The following is a 22,332-nucleotide window of genomic DNA, read 5'->3' as shown; positions in this document are numbered from 1 at the left end:
TGCTTATGTACATCTCTCTCTACATCTATCTATATACATGCAATGTGTATGTATTCATGTACATGTACTAGTCATTGTCAACGCTTTTGTTGCTTGAAGATTGCAAAACCAACCGCAGACAGGAAAGAACCCTAATCAAAAGACAACACCATAGACTAGAATACTTTCAACATTCAAAGTGGGCGACTTGCTCTTGTTATTAGACCCATCAAACCCAAAATATATATAGTAATGCAAGTGCATCATCAACTTGCTATTATCTCTATATTTTGAATCAAGAGACTAAGCTTTTGATTATTGCATTCAACGGCTGCCTTCTCCCCTAATGAAGGCTTATTTTTGTACTCTGGCAGAGTTTTATGTTTGATACACGTGCACACAGAAACTGTACATGTCGGATATATTAATTCAGTTTAGACCATCCAGATTGTGGAAGCCACTGTATATATGCCATCATCCAAAATTGAGATTGATCGGATGATCCTAACCATTGATTAAAGGGATTTTTTTGTTTATCTTGGACCGTCGGTTATTTTTGTTTTGACTTTGTTGAATGTCCACCATTGTGGCAGTGATGAAATAAAATCAGCGCTATTTTTTATTTATGAGGAACCAAGATTGGGACCCACAATTTGGATGGTTTAATATATATAAGTTACTTGTATGCCACATGTACAATTTTTTAGTGGCAGCTGTGTATCAACTATCACACTTTTCCAGAGTATTGAAGTTTTTCTCTGTTTTCAGTGATGGGATTATGAAGTCCTAATGCATCAGATCGTTAATAGCTGCATGATGGGCCATTATGTACCCATGGAGCCATAGTTCAATCATCCAGACCGTTGATCGTGTCGCTAGTAATTTGAATGAGGGACTCCTCAAAAACCTCCCAGATTAGGTCTTAATAAACATTTCATCAGTGGTCACTAAATAGATGGTAAAGATAAAATACAACAACTTTTCAGAAGAAAGCTCATGCGAAGATTTTTGGGCCTAGTATAAGATCAACGGTTTAGATCAATAAAACATTGGCCCACTTGTTCGAAATGGATACGTTGGGATTAGAAAATGGTAAGTTTATTTATTAATTTTTGAGTTGATGTACGGTTATTCAATAAGAACTTCCAGTGGCATTGCATTATTTGGGTTTGATTATGATTAGATAAAGTTAAGAGGAATAATACGACTATCCAGCGTATGGTGGACCTCACTCATTTCATGGCCACACCGATTGAAAGGTTCAGATTCTCTAATCAGTTTGATTTTTGAGCAATATTGCTCCATCCAAAGTGAGATTACAATTTGGACGGTGTGGATTGTGTACATTGTATGGTAGATGCATCCTTCCTTGTGATCCACATGACCTAAAAAAGTTTTGAGGTGTGCTAATCCACACTGCATGTGTAGCCCAGCATCCCCAATAAATGCATCTGCACTTGCTAACATTGATAGTGTGTAGAGCATCCAAGCCATCCATCACATGACCACCAAAGTGTAGATGCACTAACAAAAAAGGTGGGCCACTTTACTTCTGTCGAGTACTGATGGTCATTTTTAAATGAGAGATAGAGCCAATCTGAATATATAGGTAGAATTGCAGACTTTAGATATAGTAATTAGGCATATTAAAATGTGTAAGGTAGTGAAATACTATATTCGTCTTTTTTTTTTTTTATTTACACGCACACATACCCCTGGAATTTCACCACCTATGGGTACTCGAACCCTTGACCAAGTGTTGAAACTCTTAACAGTCTACCACCACAGCAAGAGTAAGGACCCTACTGGTGTCTCTTGTTGAAACTCTGGCTCATGTCTTATTCTAAAGGACAAGAGTACATCAACCGGTTCTAGTTCTATTTTAGGGTTTTGCATATTGATTTTTCTTTTATCCTCGTTAAAAATGGATTATGAAGAGAATCTTCTACGTTGAAAGTATATGACGTTGACAATCTAATATATATATTTTTTGCTCCGGTGACAGACTCTCCGGAGTTTCAACACCCGGTCAAGGGTTTGAGTATCCATAGGTGGTGAAATCCCACTGCAACGTGAGTGTGTAGGGGTGTACAATTTTTTTTATTTAAAAAAATCTAATACTTTTCAATAAAAATGATTAAAAAACATTTTTGAACATAAATTTCTAATTTTGGTTTTCTATGTAAACTTGATGATATCTTAACTATGATTCTTAAGGCCTAATGGACTAATTTTGATCTTCAAAAAGTTTTAATTTCAACTACATTTTCAAAACCTTAATGTGAAGTACACGCGTGGGATTAGCAAGCCTCAATCATCTATTAATTTCTCATGGTACATGCATGTGGATCACACCAAATAGTGAGCTTGGGTTGCAATAAATGCAAAAACCATTAAATGCAAGAATAATCTCTCCTCTCTAGTGGAATTCACTTGAGCATTATTGGATCAGCCTCATTTTTGGTTCATAGCTTAAAATGATATGAGAAATAGATGGACTTTACCGATGAACATATACATCACGGTGTGCCCCCATGGGAGCCCTATATGGGGATGCTGATTAGCCACTGACTGATTTAGTAGCGAATCTTGCTAGAGTGACATCACCAAACTCTATGGCCCCAATCATGATGTATGTGTTGTATCCACACCATCCATTCATTTTGATAGATCATTTTAAGGCATGAGCAAAAGAACGAGGCAATCCAAATCTCAAGTGAATCTCACATTAGAAAACAGTGGGGACAGGGACACCCACTATTGAAACCTTCCGAGGGCTCACTGTGATGTTTATTTGAGGTCCAACCTATCTATAAGGGCCTGTTTGGGAGTGTGGATTTGGAACCCTTGGATTCAAAACCCCCCGGATGTGAAATCCTCCTAAGGATCATTTGGCACCATGGATCTGGGGTATTTGAGGGGATTTCAAATCCGCTTGTTGTTTGGCAGCATATATAAAGTAACTCGGGTTTCTAATCCATAGTGAGAGCTTGGATTACACCTAAAATCATTTCAATAGTTGCATGTCTAATATGCGTGTCACCCTACTATTATTCTATTGGGCACGTGGCCCACTAATGATATCAAAAAACAATTAGATTACCAATTGCAGCAATATAATACTTTAATATGATGATCAGCACCGTCCAAACATTGTCCATGTAAAGCAATGGCTAAAAATCGTTTGTTAGTCACTCGGACATGATCTTGTGCTCGTGGTCCATCCAAGACTTAAAATTTCATCATTTTCAGACAAAGCATATATTTCAGCAGGCTTATTACAATCATTGTGTCAAACATTACATACGCACTAATTAGAGATATTAAAGTTGATTTAGTAATTAAATTCAAATCCCTGTAAATATACATGCATAGCTACTTTTGGATTAAAGTTGATTCCAATCTAGGGTGCCAAACACCATAAAATGATTTCAAATCCAGGGTGTTCCAAATCCACACTACCAAACAGGCCCTAAGTCAACACAAACATGGACGAAGGGAAAACACTAATATATCTACTTTCCTGTGGTGGGGTTCACTTGTGCTTAGATCTGCCTCATTCTTTGGCTCACGCCCTAAAATGATCTCTCCAAATGAATGGTTGGTGTGGATATAACACATACATCATGGTGAGCCTCACGAGCTTGGTGACATCACTCAAGTAGTCAGATTCACTACTGAACCAGTCCGTAGCTAATCCCCATCCATCCTCTTTTATCTTGCTGGGTGCGGCCCACCTGGTTGAAAGTTATCCTGGCCATCCAATCAGTAGCGTCCAAATGAACCGTTGACCAGCATTGGGCTTAAACTCAATTGGACTCTGATCTGATCGTCATGATTTTTGTTTCGTGCCGTTCAGGCCTCCTGAGATAGCGAAATGGCCATTGCTGATATTTGACCATACGTGGCCCATTAGAGGATCAGAACCATTCTGATTTTTGGTCCGTCGACCATCCACTATTGGATCGACTGGATGGGCGCTTCGATCTTGTCCACGCGGTGTGTACGATTACCATACATTAGAGCTGTGTGGGGCCACCATGATGTATGAACCATCCAACCCGTCCATTAGATGAACCCTCAATGTTAAGCATAGATCCCAAAATCAAATGTGATTTACTACTCAGGTGGGCCGCACCAAAGGGAACAATGTGGTGCATTGGGTAGGGGATGCCGAACATAGAAACTTCCAGATGGAATGTGAGGTCCACCTTGTTGTTTACATGTCATCCAACCCATTCATCAGGCACGTCCCACGAGAACAAAGGGACAAACCAAAACTCAAGCCATTTCACAATTTAGATGGGCCACAACAAGTGAATATATATATATATATATATATATATATATATATATATATATATATATATATATATATATATATATATATACATATGGGAAAAGGTACCATGCATTCGACCTCACCATAAGCTCCCATGAGGTCGAGTTGTATGGGCCCCACCGTAATACATGTCGACCATCAACACCGTGCATTTGATGGGTCCCCTCTAAATTAAGGGACATCCTAAAAATCAGCCGTATACGGAACTCAGGTGGGCCATACCATCTAAAATCATGTGAAAACATCGTTAAAACATATAAAAGCACTTGGTGGGTCCCACTGAGGTTTTAATGCTGCTGAAACTTAGTCTGAACCCTCGTCCAAGTGGGACACACATAATGGATGGGCTGGATTTGCAAACCACATCTCGGTGGGCCCAAAAAACTGATTATGAATGTTTTAATGGTACACGGCCCCTCCCACTTCTGTATGTGGTGTGGCCCACAAAAGTCACGGATTGACTTGATTTTTGAGACCTAGGCCCACGATGGAATGGTGCATCTGACTGATGGGGTAGATGTTCTAAACGCATCATGGTGGGGCCCACACAGATCGACCTCATGGGACGGACTCCTGAGGTCGAGCGCATAGTACTTATATATATATATAGAGAGAGAGAGAGACAGAGAGAGAGAGAGAGAGAGACGCTCACATGCGAACTACCTACGAACTTTTTTGAGAACTCATCATATCTGATGAGTCTCGAAAATCTGAACGGTCCACATGAAGCAGAACCTCATGAAACCCCTGATACCAATTTTTACTTTGAACCAAAACTTCGGTGGGCCATAAAAATGCAAACATTTTCTTCCCTTGATTTGAATTTCTCTTTGCTATGGCCCACCAGAATCTTAGATCAGGGTGAATTCACCCCTAAGGTTTGATGGGATTCCACATCTTATGGACCGTTCGGATTCAACACCCATGACACGTGTGCAAAGGTGCGCACGTGTGTAGGTGCACAGTGAGCATGCCTCATATATATATATATGTGTGTGTGTGTGTGTGTGAGAGAGGATGATTCTTAGAATGAAAAGTGCCCATGAGGAGGCCCACTAGATGTACGGTTTAGATTCCACGTACAAAATATTATCGGGCCCCACAAAGGCATGTATGATGTTTGTAGCTGTTGGGAGGGAACTGTCAAAGCTATCTTGGAAATTGACAAGCGTCAAATACCAAGCACATGCGCGTACACCACGTGATGTAATAAAATAAAATAAACGACCGGATCTTCTAACCTAACATAGGCCATTTCACACCTTAGGTGGGCCACTCCGTACACCGAGCAGATCTAAGCATTGTTTTCCATGCTGTCAGAAGTTAGGTGGGGCCCACCGTGATATTTGTAAGAAATCTACTCCGTCCATCATTTTTTTCTGATCATATTAGGGCATGAGCCCGAAAATGAGGCAGATACAAGATTCAAGTGGGTCACACGACAGGAAATAGTGGGAATTTAATGCCCAAATTTGAAACATTTGTGGGCCACGGAAATTTTGTATCAGGATAATATTTTTGTGTTTTCAGTTTATCTCAGTGGCAATGACTCTGAGAGCGGTTTAGTTGGCATATAAACATCATGATAGACCTCGGGATGGTTTCAACGGTGGGCATTTTGCTTTCCACTTTTATGTCGTGTGGCCCACTTGAGTTTGGGATCTGGCTCATTTTTGGGTTCACGTAAAAACGGATGGACGGAGTGGATTTCTCATAAACTTATGTTGGCACCTAGCTTCCCCATGAAGGGGTTGCAGCCATCCTTAGAGGTGGGCACGGGACAACTGGATCCGGCTAACTTGACTCGTCCGACTCGTTCAGATCGGAGTCGACCCAAACCGAATGGGTGAGTCGGTCCAAAATTGTAGGCTTCGCCCAATCCGAACTCAAACCGAGTCGAGTTCGAGTTACCTAGTAACTCGACCCGACTCGACCCAAAACTTGATCTGGTTAGACTTGACTCGATTCGAAACCCAACTCGACTTAGGTTTGGGTGTATATATATATATAACCTAATTTTTATCATCTCTAACCCTACCTGCCTTACCCGACCTGATCCCAAACTCTCTCCCTCCCTCATCCTCCTCATCTTCCAAGCCCGGCAACCACCCACCACCATCACCCTCCTCTCTCCCCTCTCCACTCCCTCAGTCTCTCCCTTCCTCATCTCTTAGTCCGACTCGGTACTTCTGATCGGATTGGACTCGGTCCGAATTAGTCCAGGCCAGACCGGACTCGAATCGAGTTAGGCATGCTGGACTTGGTATTGAGTCGGATCAAGTTCGAGTCAAGCCGATTTTAAAACCGGATCGAGTCGAGTCACCCCTAACTTGGTCCGACTCGGCTCGATGCCCAGCTCTAGCCATCCTATCTTTGGTGGGAAGTTCCTGCACTAAGAAGCGAGGTGGTTCCACCGTAATGTTTGTGAGAAATCCTGAGAAATCCACCTGTGCATCCGTTTTGCAACCTCATTTTAGCATATGAGGCATGGAAATGAATCAGGTTCAAAACTCAAATGGGCCACTCCACAAGAAATTGTGGGGATTGGATGTACACCGTTGAAACATTTGTGACCATAGAAGTTCTGAATCAGGTTAATATTTTTCATGCTTCCAGTTTTTCCAAGTGAGAATAACCTTATGAACAGTTTGGGTCCCATAAAAGTTTCAATGGTGGGCATTTCCCTCCCCACCGTATTTCGTCATGTAGCCCACGTAAGTTTTGGATATAGCTCATTTTTGTTCTCATGTCCTAATATGAGGTGAAAAAAAAAACAGATGGACAGGATGGATTTCTCCCAAACATCACGGTGGGCCATATACACAATAATAGGCCCCACATGCAGTTGGAGGAAGGTTCTTTCAAACTAGTTGCTATATATCAAACCCAACCATGCACACCACATGTAAAAATACATTATAATAATAATAGATATAATCAAATCATCTTCTTCTCGTGGCAGATTGTTAAAGCAAGCTAAGCATGAAATTAGTGAAGATTTGATATTCTTTTATTTTATCAGCTCCCAACATGTGTCCATTGTGTAAAGTGTTTGAATAAATCTGATATATATTAAAGCCAATACTTCCTTTCTATAAAATCAAAGTACATTAGATGAAATATAACTACAACGGAGATCAAGTAAAAGAGGAACAGATTGTTCACACTCATATTAATTAATTCACTTGCAAGACCCATTTCTCAATCTTTATGTAGGACATGGATCAAGCACATTCCTAACACACATGGATTAGAAGAAGCCCAAAGAGAAGTTGACAAAATTCAGCATAATTTGACCGATCAATAGATCTAGTCAATAGGTCGAAATTCCGCCAGAAATTCCAAATTGGTTGCCGGACAATTTCTCCCAGTTTCTATAGGTTGACAAATCTTGTCAACAAGTCGACATGTCAAAATTCACATAAGTTTTAGTTTGTCTTTGGACTTTTTTGAGCCTGTTCGACCTATCGACAAACGACAAGAATTTATACGTTTTTTGGAATTTCTTTCCTATTTTGATTAGGACTCTTTTAATTACATTTTAGGGTTTGTTTATGATTATTTAAGGACGTTAAACTCGTTTTTTGAAGGGAATAATCATTCAATCAATAAAAATTCTCAGAAATTAGTTACTTCTCACATGGATTCAAGAAATCTCTCTTGTAGATTCAAGGCATTTATCGATGGAGGGAATAATCATTCAATCAGTAAAAATTCTTAGAAATTAGTTATTTCTCTCATGAATTCGAGAAATCTCTCTTGTGGATTCAAGGTATTTATCAATCCAGGTAGACGGTGATCAACCTCATCATGTCCCTCCCTGCATCACTATGGCACTTAATTTGGAGCATCCAATGCCTATCTTGAAGTGTAATGCATGAGTTTCAGTAAGCTGACGTGTACCTCTCCACATGCAGGATATCTAAAACCGTTCATCAGGTGGGCCACACCATAGATGATCCAGCCAGTAATTGGGCTGGTTTGCTCATCAGACATGACAAATGCGCGCACTGCATATAGACTATTGGCAGTTGAACTATCTGTTTTTCCAACACATGCCTATGGACGACGCAGCCCACATGATGCACGGCTCAGATGACCCACACATAAGTAGAGGTACATGTCCATGTTTTCATTGCACAATCAAGACTGAAGAAATTACAGAACATTGGCATTGGGGAGGAACAAAAAAGGACATGAAGATGTGTTTATGCAGAGTAATGTATGCCAGGAAGAAGGAAATTCTCAGCAACTTGAGCAAACTTACAACTATCAGCTAATTAGTGAGAGTGGCCCACCAAAGCAACGGTCATCAACACTTGCTGACAACTCTCTGAAGTGTTTGTTTGATCATCCCCGCCGATGCTACCGCTCCTCCCCTAAACTGCATCCATTTTATTTTTTTCACACATCAACATCCACATTAGAGAAATCCAATGGCTGCTTGCCACTCTCCCCATGAGGACCATTCATCAGGTGGGCCCCACCCCATCGCACAAAAATCAGGTGGTGAACATGTATAAAAAAAAAAACCCAATAGTTAAAAAATAAAAATCAACCAATGATCCACATTCGACATGTGTGCTCCACCTGATCTGATTTTTGGACTATGGAGAATACATAACAGGGCCCGCTTAATGAACTGCCAGGATCTCACACATGAGCACCATAAATAAGGGAGGGTACCATAGCTGGATAGAACTAATAAGTGTTGAGAAAACCAAACCTTTGATTTTAATGCAAGGGTGAGAACCCCATCAATGGTGGATGATTGCACGGAGTGCGCATCCAAGTGGAGCCCACTTATCGCGTCCACAATCTCGATCAGCAGGCATTCCCTCCACGGACATCGCATCTCAATCACGACCTCCTTTTCAATGATTGTGACGGTCATGTCCGCCAAGCAATCCTTGGACAAGACCCAATTGAGCTCGACATCCGCCGCTTTGTCGATGTCACATGCCTTCCTCTTATTTATGGACAGCTTCTGCCCGTTGGCGACTATCTCATTGTTGCCATAGTTGTCGGACGTTCTCTCGACAATGTCCGGATGTTTCCTTCTCTCTCTCGCTCCGGATTCTGTAAACTCCTTGCAGCCTTCCAACTCTTCCACCCTTCTTTCAAGTTCTTTGAGGTATTCAATTGTGTCGCCTAGGATGGATGCTTTGTCAACCTGAAGCCAAAAAACAAACGCAAGAAGTTCAAAGCATAGTTTTCAAACTGGAAAACTCGACTCGACTAGATGTCCAGCTGGGTCGAGTTAACTCAGAGGCTCGACCCGACTCGATTTGATATTTAAAGTACAAGAAACTGGCATCAACGGCTCTGTAATGTGCCGACTAAGTACATCTCTCCATGTGGAAGAGATCATGGATGTGACTGAACGAGTGACTCGAGTCGACTGAGTGGCTGAGCCACGGTCGAGTCAGGTCCAGTACTGAGTTTGCTAGTGAATTGGCATACAATTTTATTGAGTTTCAAACAAGGTGTTCCAAAACGGTAACGGTGCCGTAACGGCCACCACCATTACCGTTATGATACAGGCCATAACGGCCGTTATGGCCCTTTTTTATTTTTTGAACAAACTGTTATAGGACCGTTACGGCCTGTTTTTCCTGTAACGGCTGTTTCGACCCCGTAATGCGTAATGGTTATGACTGTTACCGTTACATAATCGATTTTGAATATCTTGGTTTCAAATGAGACAAAACAAGTGACTTGAGTTGTGTTGCATCTATTCTAGCCGCAGTCGAGTCAGGCCCATGACCGAGTTCCCCAGCAAGGAGTTCTGGTGAGGAGTTGGTTCAGGACCATTGATGTGAGTAGTGCTTGAGTTTCGAGTCAACTCAGAAAAAAAAAAAAAAAAACAGTCAACTCCAACTTTCTCATTATCAACATGCAAATAACATGGTTTATTAGAAAAATGCACCAACAAACCACATTCAATGGAGGAAAGACCAAAGGTTCAACAGCTAGGATCTTCCAATGTCAGAGATTTAGCGGGCATGGTTAATCCATGATGGGGCCGTCAGATCACCTAGCCATGTGACCCACTTGAACCAACTGATCAAATCAAGACACTACACTACTCAACTCATGATGCATCAGGGCCCTATAATTTCTCCAGGGAAAAACTAAAGGATTTCTCAAGCAAGGTTTTAAGACTCCGAGTTGACTCGGACTCGGTCCAATCCAACCCATGACTTGACTCAGGACCGAACAAGTCAGGCTGAGTCACTGAGTCCTAAAATCATGCTCCCAAGTCATATAAACGACCTTGACAAGAAGCCGTGAGGCTGTGTTCAGATGCTCATACTAAAGGTGGGCCCTGTCATGGAGATCACCTAGCACAAAGGCTAATCCACTCATCAGGTAATCCGCACGATCGAAATCAATGGATGGCCAATGAAACTGACCCAATTTACACGTGTGGCTCACCCAATAAGTGGATTGGAGTGATCTTCAAACCAGTGATCATCAATGTGGGGCCCACCTCATTGCACAGTTTGGATGTCAGATGTGACAAGTTGGCAGGAAAAAAAACAGGGTAGCATAGTCAATAAGGTTGTACAAGGCTCAACCAGAATTACTAGCACTTGAGAAGGGGCCCTTTTTCAGTGATCTCTAGTTTCCATCTGGTCCTCTGGTGGACCCCACTGTGGATGTAGGATGGGCCAGAAAAATACATTCCACCAATGCCAGCCATCCAAATAGTTGATCCTTTGCCCATTACAGACGGCCCACACACCACATTTTATCTAACCGTCCATTTAAATTTTAGCAGCATGCCCCTTCATGACGGGCACACCAAACGAACAGTCCTGATCACTGAAACGTAGGCCAGACATGGACAGAAAGAATCTAAGGCAAGCTGTTGCATTACCTTGCTGATTGATGGAATCAATGATCTGAGAACCAGGAACTTCTCATTCAACTTCTCTCTCCGCCTCCTCTCTGACAGAACGTGATTCACACTGATATTGCCTGCTTCGATTTTCCATAGCTTGCAGCCAAGCTCTTCATGGATCTTTGGCAAGCAACCGCCATGCATCCATGTGACGTCAAACAAGATCTTCTTCAACATTTTCTGGGACCCACCAATCAACGACGGCTTCTGAGCGTCCGAGTCTTTCCTCCAAGCCGCGAAGCTGGACTCACAAGAACCATTGTGGAAGTAAGGCTTCATGCCCAGCCGGTTAGCGTTCCCGAAGATAGCACAAAGGGTCCTCGAGTAGTGCGAGTTGTCCCTTTCGAGGTTCAACAACCCGAGCTTTGTGTGATTGCACTCTTGTAGATCATGCAGGAGGTTATTTACATTCCCCCCCTTGGGAGTGGCAACGGCCTTCTCCGGATTCACGACGTGGCAGCGAGATATACAGTCGCTCGAATTCACAGACCCATGCAGGCCGTTGCTGAAATCGTCGTCCACGAACTGCCAGCTTTGGACTTGGGAGGCGGTGCCATTCAGCCCGTCGGGCATGAAAGAGTCATCCGTGTGCTGATGTGGGCAACACCCGTTTGAGCTGTCATTGCAAGAACCTGTCTTTGGCTCTTCGATCTTTTCCGGGTCCTTCTCTCTTTCTTCTTTCGACGGGTAGGATGGGCAGGATAGCGGAAACGCGTGGCCCCCCCCACCGCCCTCCGAGAGCATCTCGCATTCAGCCCCAAGAGCATTATTGGCCGTCTCTTGATCAAGCTCGGCGCCTGTGAGATCTTCGTCATTGTCTGCTTTCTGGGGGCTACAAGCAGATTGCTCAGAGCAGACGGGGTTAGGGAACTCCAGAAAGGCGGTTTTTGCAGTTTGAAGGAGAGAAGGGTCTTCTGAGATCTTTCGAGAATACAATCAAGTAAAAGAAAAATCAGTTGGGACATCTTTCAAAAAAAAAAAAACGAAAAAGATGACAGGTTTGGATGCCCAATGCAGTTTTGATTCAAATATCAATGATCAGTTCAATAAGATAGAGACAGCCAAATTGCAATTACCTTCCTCTGGGCCCCAACTGGATACAAACATTTGAAAACACTCCGTTTTGAAGAATTGTATATCAGTGGGCCCCATTTCAACAGTTCAGGGTGTTTGTAACATGTTGTTTTGTAGGGAGAAAATGCGGAATTGCTTATACATTGCAAAACAACAAGATGCATGCTGATGTGTCACAACAGAGCCTACCAAATTACAGAGTTATGAAAAACGACGTTTTCAAAGATTTTGTGTCCAAACAGTACCTTAGTATTCTTAAGGACGACTAGGATTCAAATTGTAATTATTCCAACTTCCGAATTCCGCTTGAAAGGAATATGACGGCAATAAGGTCATTACAATTTGGTCATTTCCTCACCATCGTAGTTTTGTAAAAACATCACTTGCAGACCGAAACCAGTCCGACTCGCCCCGACTTGTTCTTTTCATTCCCATTTCGGTCTAGTCGCTTGTTTCAGTATGACTCAGCCCAACTGGTTATTTTCGGTCTTGTGTCGGTCTAGTCACTTGTTTTGTTGCCCACCAAAACTGAGTCGACTCAGTTTCATACGATGTTTAGAACCGTATCAGTCTCCATTGAACTAATTATTGCAATTCATCCCAATGGTGCATCCAAACGCAGTGTAAAAGGTGGGAAGTCTGACACAAGATGTTACCAGCTCGGTCGTGCCCAACTCCAGCACACCGCCCATTAGGGGAAAGCACACCACAGTCTGCAAATGAACGGCAGAAAACATCACGGATAGAAAATCTCAAGTGTGTGGAATGTCACTGAGAGTAGCATCAGCAATACCTACAGATACGTACAACATTTATTCATGTTTTGCTTATGTGTTGCGGTGATTGCAAAGAGGAAATTACAACGGAACTAACAGTGTTTCCATTCTGACAAGAATTTCGTGTAAGTGTGGACTGGCTTTGACTGATCCAGACCATTCATCTTGTGGGTCACACCATGGATAGGCCATGGCCCTAAAATCTCTCCGCTGAACAAATCCCAGCGGTCAATTGATGGAAGTCTTTCTGCTGCACATGACCACTGGGTGTGCTTTATTTTCAGCCATCCACTTGTGGGTCAATAGTCGGATGGCTAGGCATGCTTTTGCAGCATCAGTCATCCAATATGCAGTCCACAAGATTAATGATCGGGATCACTTAACTCAAGCAAGCATTGTAGATTTTCATGATTGCAGAACCATATTATATATATGGGCAAGACATACTCGTTGGCACATATTTTACATCATAGGAAGAACCATAGTCAGGAAAATAGCATACGGCAAAAAAAAAACAGTATAGGAAATGTTCATATTTAAATTCGGTATCAATCATTAAAAAATATATGGTAAAAAAATTGATTCAAAAAAATGGAAAAACCCAATTTTGGTGAATGAATAATACAAGTTGTATCTTTTTTCTTTTTTTTTTTTAAGGGAAAAAAATGGCTATATATGCCATATATGTGCAATATTTATATATAAGGTTAAAATAATAAACTTTAATTAAAATAATTAGAATCAAGATGTCTTATAATGGTAAAAACGGCATAATGGCCACCGCCGTTACACCATAATGATACAGACGGTTACGCCGTTACACCATAATGATACAGACCGTTACGACTCTTTTTTCTATAACGATCATTTTGGCCCCGTAATCCGTAACGGTTATGACCATTACTGTTAAGTAACAGCCATTATGACCATTACGTAACCGATTTTGAATAACTTTATTAGAAAATCTACATATATGAATAGCAATGTATATAGAACTTAGAAAGGTGTTCTTTCCCTCTCTCAATCTTTCCTTTTCAAGAAATTCTCATATAAATCAATCCGTCTCCATTTAAAAATTTGAACTTCTACTCAATTTTATCAATCTGGTGCAAATTTTTATTTTTGAAATTTCCCCCATAACTTTTTTTTAAATAAAATATTATTTAAAAAAAAAAAAAAAAAATTTAAAAAAAAAAAACGTTCACTTCTGTTTGCTAAAAAAAATTGCCCATCTTTCGAAATATACGGAGTTCTAAACAGTTGATCAATTATACGAGTATTTTTAAAAAAAAATACAGAGTTTAAAACAGAGTATTGCCAACTATGGGAAGAAGAAAAGTAGGTCAGGTGGCTGCCTATTTAATGGTATGCCACTCGGAGTTTTCTGTGATAGCAAGGCTGTCCACATGTACTTGAATAAACGGGAATGTTTTGATACTCTGGTGGAATGACATGATTCATATGCAGGCACTTTGTAATTGAACACCTAGCATAAATTAACTAAAACTAAACCATCCAAATTGTGATACCCACTATGGATAGGTCATCATCCCAAAGATTAACTGAACCATCCTAACCCTCCGATTACTGGGTATCTGCAGGTTGAATTCGGATGTTGGCTATCCTTCACCCATCTGTTAGATGCCCAGCAATCAATGAGAGGGGTTTTCACTCCTCTTTTTCAGTCGACTCAATGAAAAACAATCTGCGAGTTGGCTTCTCAGTACCTATTTTTCCAAGCAAGGGATGAAATGGGGTTTACAAAAGTGCATCGACACAAAAAGCTAACTGGGAATTGGCTGAAAATGCCATTTAGGTGTTGAACATCCCTTTTGAGGGTGCATCGAAACGGGTCCTTAACTTTTGATAATTACTAGCTCAAGGTTTTCCAGATATCTTCAGTAACAACGCATGAAAAGAAGTAAGAAGAAGAGTATACCTGAATAGATGCGCTCTGGGCATGACAATCGATACGGAGCCAATCATTGGATCAAAACCAAGCAACAAATACAAAAAGATCAAATAAAATAAATCAAACACAAAACGAGTAAAAAAAAAAAAGTATTTAAAAAACAGCTTGTTCTATTATATTTCCAACTAAGATTTGCATCAGGTGGAAAATAAAATCTCTGCAGATCGAAAAAGAAAATAAAACCTTCCAGCAAGAAACACCAACCTTTGCTAGAAGCGAGCGTGTGAAAACCTTGCTATCGGCATACGGAGCGTTATGTAGCCAGATATGGTGCCCATTTGCCAATGCCCTTCCCGGCAACCTACACAACATTGTGGAGGAAGCACATTAACCAAAATGGACAAATTCATCAAACGAAACAAAACGCAGCAATTTGCAGACTCATGTTCGGATGATCAATTGAACTGAATTAAGATTTCTGCAATTACTTGAAGAGGAAATGTGAAAGTGGAGAGCACCATTTCATCTTACAATGAAAATTGAACTCCAATTTGTAATCCCACACATTTCAAGTTGGATTTGAGAGGTTTTCGAAGAACACATGCATGTACGAAATGCTAATGCACACGCCGCCAAACATGCTTGAGTGGCTGATAGGTGCAATATCCAAGCTATCCATAAGGTGGTCATGAGCATGTCTATGTTCTGTCCCAAAAATAAATCTGCTCCATTCAGCAAGTGGGCCACATTGTCAGAAACATTTGAATGGCTACCAAAAATTTAAAAAAAAAATCAGCCAAGCCATATATTTATTTTGAAAACTGTGGCCCATCTGACAATTGTAAATGGCCTTAATCTTGGGTGAAAGCATCTAAATAGTGGGACACCTCTAATGTATAGATTATAGAGGCATGTGCATCAGCATTACCCGTACATGCATATGGGGACTCGAAATGGTGGTAATGATAATTTAGACACTTGTCCGTCTATACGAATGGATTGGGGCTAACCCACAATCCCACATCGATCATTTCCTCCTTGCGAGCTGAGCAAGTGCAATTTATTTCAGCTGAACATCCAAATAGACCCTAAACCAACAAAAGTCAAAAGAGTAATACCACTCTAAACAAAAACACCTGTGGACACAACAATAGGCAGCCTTCTCAGATACAATTCAACTAAATCCGATAGAAATGAGAATTTTTCAGTTACGAAAGAGCCACAATCGCATATACCCAGAGGATGCAAAGTATGTCAGGTGCATAGTGATCCGAGGACATTCATAAAGTGGGCCACACCATTAAGATCAAATGGAGCAAAAATCAAGCCAGTCCACTCATCAGGTAGGCCAAGCTGTATGAAAATAATAGACGATTTAAAACAGATTCCGTCTGATTCAATGTAGCATACAGCCCACCTGATGATTAGGCTGACCTGATTTTCATGTTGGGTGATCTTTGTGGTGGGGCTCACCGTATGCATGGCTTAGATGCCCGTATGCACATGATGTGTAGAACCAATGATGAAGATGAATCTCGAGCGGAGTTGCCTAAAACAAGCAAATCAAAGAGAGAATTACCCTTGGCCAGGATTGAATATGAAGGACATGCAAACCAAGTAGTACCACTCGGCATCTGTGAGGTCTTCAGGAGATAAGGCGGCAGACGGCCTCTTAGCCTGTTGGTTGTTGTCCCCCGCCGAAAGGGATTCGTATAACTCGCTCAGTTGCTCACTACGCTGCAATCCCATCTCATCGGCATTGAGCTCCATGTGTTGCACCGTTTTTCGTGTCTTGATGTCGCCGTTGTAATACCCGTCACCCCATTCCAACGCCCTAGAAGAAAGAGGTCTTAGAACATAACCCGAGGACTAAAATCCGTTTACAAGAAATAAGAACTGCCATGTGGGTCTTCAAAACCAGACCTTGTGAGAGAGAGATATAGTATGGGATACACCTATAGTGTACTGTATGTATACAAGTACAAAACACGCTTTGTACACATTCATTTGGCACACCATAGGTGTATAAGTCGGTCTCACACCAAATGGCAAAAATGAAGTGAAACAATAGTAAGGAGAGGGATTGGGGTGTCATGGGCCTGAGGATATGATGGTATCCTCACGGTTTTTGTACAAGTGAGGCCCATCGCCATGATTCAGACAAACTGTGGATGGACCATGGATTGAAAGTGTCCCAGGTTCGAAAATCCTAGCTGTCCAATATCAGGCCATTTCCGGAGTACTTAAAAAGCATCCATTTGAAGGACACAAAAAAAGGGTTCAGATTATCCTATCAGGTAGAATTCAGAGGCATCGTCCATCCATGGTGGATGCCATTGGACCAATGTCTAAATCACTGAAACATGGGCCCCAATATTGCCCTACAAACTGAGGGAAAAAAAAATGAAAATACAACGCACATCCTTTGAATAGACTGTCTCAACAGACTAACATTTGAATGTTTCACAAACGTACTATAATCCAAAATCCAGTCCTGTGATTGTACAAGCAAAGCAAGGAAAATGGAAAGAAGATAGTTAAATAACATTAGCGAATGAATAGACCCAAATGCATTATCAACAAGAGAATACTTTTGGGAGAAGATAAGGACCCGAGTCTCTGATACCACTTGTAGGTACTTGATGGACCTTTAAGAAATAGATCAATATCGGAAAAGAACCAACATCACCAAACCAAGAGGGAGGAAAAATTCAGTATTTTCATTGCTATAATCCCATATATCATATACACATCCAAACCCATTGCTATGTCTACACCACTCAAGGACTCCTAATCAAACTTGAAAAATATCATCTACTTCTAATAGGTAACTCTAAATACTCCAAAACAAATGACTATATGACTCCGCAACATACAACTGTACAAGTGTTTCATGTGAGTGTGTAATATGGACTTGGAAAGTCCTATTTATACCATACTTCTAATATTGAAATCAGATGAGGAACAGAACAAGGCACCTGTTCTACGTGTCGATGAATCAAAATACAAACTAAGGAACTTCCATTTCTCTCATTGATCGAGCTAAAAACCCATTATACCAAAACCCATTTTCTTGAATCCACCAAATACAAAGCATTGCACCTAATGTACTGCATTTGACAGCAATTCCACCAGGAAATCAGAAGCCAATCAGAACACAAAAACAGAGGAGACAAGTCTAGGGAAAAGAAAGATTACAAGTATCACAAACTTATTTTGCAAAGAAACATGCAAGGATCTGCAGCCTTGTTCTTGTTCAATGCCATTGGCCTACATTTTTCTTCACATCCTAAAATGAGATGACGATTTCATCACACAGCTTCCACATTACACAATACAATCTCAAAACTCAAAATAGTATGTTAGAACATAGAGACAACATTGTAGAAAATGGAACTTCTATTAGTTTCTATGAGAACGGCATGAATATACAGAGGAGATAGGGGATTTGAAGAGACCTGGAGATATATTCACAGATATTCATCTAAACAAATATGAAAATATCCCTAATATAATCTGATACTCTAATTTATTCTAATATACTCTAACAAAAAACAAAGCAAATTCAACAAACCTAAGCCTGCCCTCAATTTTTTAGAAATAAAAAATAAAAAGACCCAAATCTAAATAAAGAAAGGCAGATCATTTCATGCAACCAAGCAAACATAATACTCATTTACATCCGGTTTCTTCAATTTCTGCCATAACACTTCCATATTACACAATACATCACAGAAACATCAACTTATTAATCCAAGATCACTATTTTATTTTATTTTTTGGAGGGGGATTTCACCAGTTCAGTCAGTTATATGCAATCAGCACACGAATTTCACATAAGTCTGCGGAAAATTAAACAGATACAGATGCCCATTTCAATGATTTCCACCAACTCCATTCCAAGTTCAATAGAATATGTCAAAATCATAGAGACAAAGAGCTAGAATATTCATATTCATACAACCAAACACACACATTCCTGATTTTACACTTCTCTGCGGAAAATTTAAACAGTTCCAGATAGCTATTTCATCGGCTTCAACCACACAGTTACCACATCAGAAACACAGTAACTTCAAGCTATCTAGACCTAATATAAATGCAAAGAACAAAACCATAGAAATGGAAGGTCTCTAGCTAAGTCTTGCTCATTCAACTGAGCAAGTGCACCTCATTTTACATTAGTTCGCTGAAAATTGAAAAGATCCGGAAGCCCATTTCATCAAATTCAAACAGAGACAGGTTCCATATTATAGAATATTTTCAAAAATTGAGAAAACCGTCAAGAAATCTAGCCCAGGTCTAAATACAAGAAAAGCAAAACAGTAGTAAAGAGGCTTCTCTGGTTAAGTCATCTTCACACTACTGACCACACATACACCTCATTTGACATCAGTCTGCTGAGAATTAAACAGATCCAGATGCCCATTTCATCGATTTCAACAGCACAGATGCCACATTACACAATTTCTCACAGAAAACACTAACTCAATGAAAGCCGGATCAAATTACAAAAAAGAGAACCATAGAGAAGGAGGTTCTCTATAGAAGTCGCTTGCATGCAGCAAAGCACACATACAACCCATTTTATATCAGTCAGCTGAAAATTACCAAATACCCAGATGCTGGTTTCATCGGATTCTACCATACGGTCTCTGCATTACCCAATATCTCACAGAAATACATTCAATTCTAGAAATCTATGCTGGACTAGAATGCAGAAGGAAAAAACATAGCAAAGAGACTTCTTTCTCAAGGTCATTTTCATGCACCAAGCACATATACTAATCATTTTGGATCCGGTTTCATCGATTCCCACCACACAGCTTCAACACTACACACCTACTATCTGCAGAAACACCCAAGTTGGAGAATCTAAGGGAGTGGTTGGATCTACTCCAAATCGCAAGTAGAACAGATATTGTATCCTTTCAAAGAACAAAACAGAATCATGTGGGATACCATTTTCGACATTTCAAACCCCAAATCAATACCAAAAAGATTACAGGTCCCAGATATTGAATTCACCCAACTTCTTCGTACATCCAAACATGGACTAAACACAACCAAACATATATATACCAGTCTTTGGAAAATTAAACATACTCAAGTAAAAAATCAAAGCAAGCAAAAAATGTTCAAAAATAAAAACTAGAAAGAAAAAAACAGAATTTCAAATTAAAATTTTCCAAAAATACCCTTGATGTCTGGTAGAAATGGACCAAAAGATTGCATAGCTCCATTGAACACTTCTAACAGCAGCAGCAAGCTTCTTCTTCAGCTGGTTTTCTGGCACTTCCTCCTGGTTTTGGAGCCCAGTAGCCATGCCCAACACATAACACTCCCTTTCCAAAATTCAAAATCCAAACCACCTGGATTTCAGATTCTGGGTTTTTCCAGCCCAATAATCAGAACCCAGATACTTTAAAAATAAATAAATAAATAAATCTGCTTTTGTTCTAGAAAGCAGGTAAATCTCCAACCCTTGGTAAAAGAGCTAAAAGATAATAGCTTGAAATTATAAACTACCAGTAGCAGGCCTCTTGATGTGGTATTCCTGACTGGTTTTGTGCAATACCACCCTGGTTTTGTAGTTCAGGGACCAAAAGGCAACTCATAGAAACAAGTTTCGGCAGAAAAATCTGTTTTTTTTTTTTTCTTTTTTGCTTTTGTTTTTTTAAAAAAAAATAAAAATTCAGGTGGGTTTCTGTTAATCTTGCACAGAAAGCCAGACCCAACAAGAAAGATTTGATCTTTATGGAAAGAGAGCTTGAAAAATCACTAGCATTTGCAGTTTTCCACTGTTTTTTTTTCAACTTGGGAGGCAAAACACTACTGCAAAAAATACAGTTTTTTTGCTGAAAACACTCAAACACATGGTCCTCCAAAAAATCTTCTTTTTCTTTTCTGAGGTGGGTTTCTGTTGTCTTCAAGCAAAAACAAAACCCAGTTCGAATCTCATCCTTTAGCACTGAAAATAATAATAATAAAATTAATAAATAAAGAAAGAAAGAAATCAGAGAGAGAGAGAGAGAGAGAGATTCCTTCTCTTCCTTCCCCTTCGTTGGTCTGAATAGAGAGAAGAATAGGAAATGATAGATAAAACAGCAAAAGCAGATTATTGATTAACCAAAACAGGAGCAAGTAACAAGACCCATTTCTAGTTTCTTTTTCTTTTCTTTTTTTCTTTTTTGGGTTTTTGAGAGAGAGGGAGGGAGGGAGAGAGAGAGATAGCCACTGATGAGAATTTATAGCAGCTGAGAGGAATGTCATATAATATATCAATGATGCAGTTAAAGCAAAAGAAACACAACCCAAGCTCTCAAGAATAAAAAAATCCAGAAATCTCTCTTTCTGAGCTGGCTACTTGCGCGAGTAGCCATCGTAATAGTATATTCTCACCGCACGTGTCAAATGTGACTCGTGTGGGGATGATCCGTTCCGGTGGGCGCACCTTTCTCTAAAATGAGCTCACAAAACGGATGGACGGAGAGGATTTCTCACAAACATCACAGTGGGCCCCACTTAATTTCCCAGCGCAGGAACTTCCTTTCGCAGGAAATCCGCGTCCCTCTAGAGTAGCCATCGTAATAGTATTCTCACTGCGCATGTCACGTGCGGCACGTGGGAGGGATCGGGTTCGTTCGTCTTGTGCGCCCTGCCTCCCGAAGTAATTATAAGAGGTCGAGAGTTGCCTGTGATCCGTGCACCGCGCGCGGATTAGGTGTTAAACGGGTAACACTTACCCTTACGGTGTGGAGCCCACCTTGATATATTTTTTTAATCCATGCCGTCCATCCGTTTTCCCGTATCATTTTAGGACATTATCCAAAAAATTAAGCAGATCCAAATCTATATTGGACCACACCACTGGAAACAGTGATGAATGACCATTAAAAGCTTTTTGTGGGCCAGAAATGTTTTGTATATAAGTTGATCTTTTTATTTTCCTTTCATTCATTTAAGTTTGATTGAACTTATCAACTGATTGGATGGAAAAGAAACATTGTGGTGGATATTACAATGGGCCCTACGAAATTTTTAACGGTGGGCATTCAATCACCACAGTAAAAGTGGTGTGGTCTACCTGAGATTTTGATATGATTATTTTTTTAGAACACGTCCTGAAACAGATGGACGGCGTGGATATACAATACATTCTTAAGGTGGGCCCCACAGTGGTTGTTACTCGGGTCCAAACCTAATCCGCTCCCCTGTGCTCCTTAGGAAGTTTCTTTATACGGAAGCTGTGGGGTCCACCTCAATGCTCTATGAGAAATCCACTCCATTCATCAGTTTAAGCACTTCATGTTATGAGACAAGTTCAAAATTGAAACAGATC

The 22,332-nt window shown here is 40.5% G+C and overlaps 1 protein-coding gene across 2 annotated transcripts; it reads right to left on the bottom strand.

The window, feature by feature from the left end:
• Positions 1 to 8,471: 8,471 nt before the first annotated feature.
• LOC131230356 (transcription factor EGL1-like) lies at positions 8,472 to 21,207 on the bottom strand. Of its 2 annotated transcripts, XM_058226238.1 has the most exons (8): positions 20,189 to 21,207; positions 16,570 to 16,824; positions 15,255 to 15,351; positions 15,018 to 15,032; positions 12,959 to 13,015; positions 11,205 to 12,149; positions 9,048 to 9,494; positions 8,472 to 8,705 (listed from the first exon to the last, which is right to left on the bottom strand). In XM_058226238.1, exons 1-8 carry the CDS (start codon positions 20,314 to 20,316, stop codon positions 8,634 to 8,636), a joined length of 2,016 nt encoding a protein of 671 aa, XP_058082221.1. In that variant the 5' UTR covers positions 20,317 to 21,207; the 3' UTR covers positions 8,472 to 8,633. The 2 variants fall into 2 exon arrangements, with proteins under 2 accessions (XP_058082221.1, XP_058082223.1); XM_058226240.1 differs by lacking the exon at positions 12,959 to 13,015.
• Between the last annotated feature and the right edge of the window lie 1,125 nt (positions 21,208 to 22,332).

The sequence above is a fragment of the Magnolia sinica genome, chromosome 17 (assembly GCF_029962835.1).
Source record: "Magnolia sinica isolate HGM2019 chromosome 17, MsV1, whole genome shotgun sequence".
NCBI classification, from domain to species: domain Eukaryota; kingdom Viridiplantae; phylum Streptophyta; class Magnoliopsida; order Magnoliales; family Magnoliaceae; genus Magnolia; species Magnolia sinica.
The sequence above is the reverse complement of the archived record's forward strand: the minus strand, read 5'-3'. Positions and strand labels throughout refer to the sequence as shown.

Coding starts and splice junctions, on each gene's coding strand:
- LOC131230356 (XM_058226238.1), bottom strand. CDS start 20,316: ATGGCTACTGGGCTCCAAAACCAGGAGGAAGTGCCAGAAAACCAGCTG. Junction 12,150..12,958: donor AGTTGGGCACGACCGAGCTG/GTAACATCTTGT, acceptor TATTCTCGAAAG/ATCTCAGAAGACCCTTCTCT. Junction 9,495..11,204: donor TGATTCCATCAATCAGCAAG/GTAATGCAACAG, acceptor TTTTGGCTTCAG/GTTGACAAAGCATCCATCCT.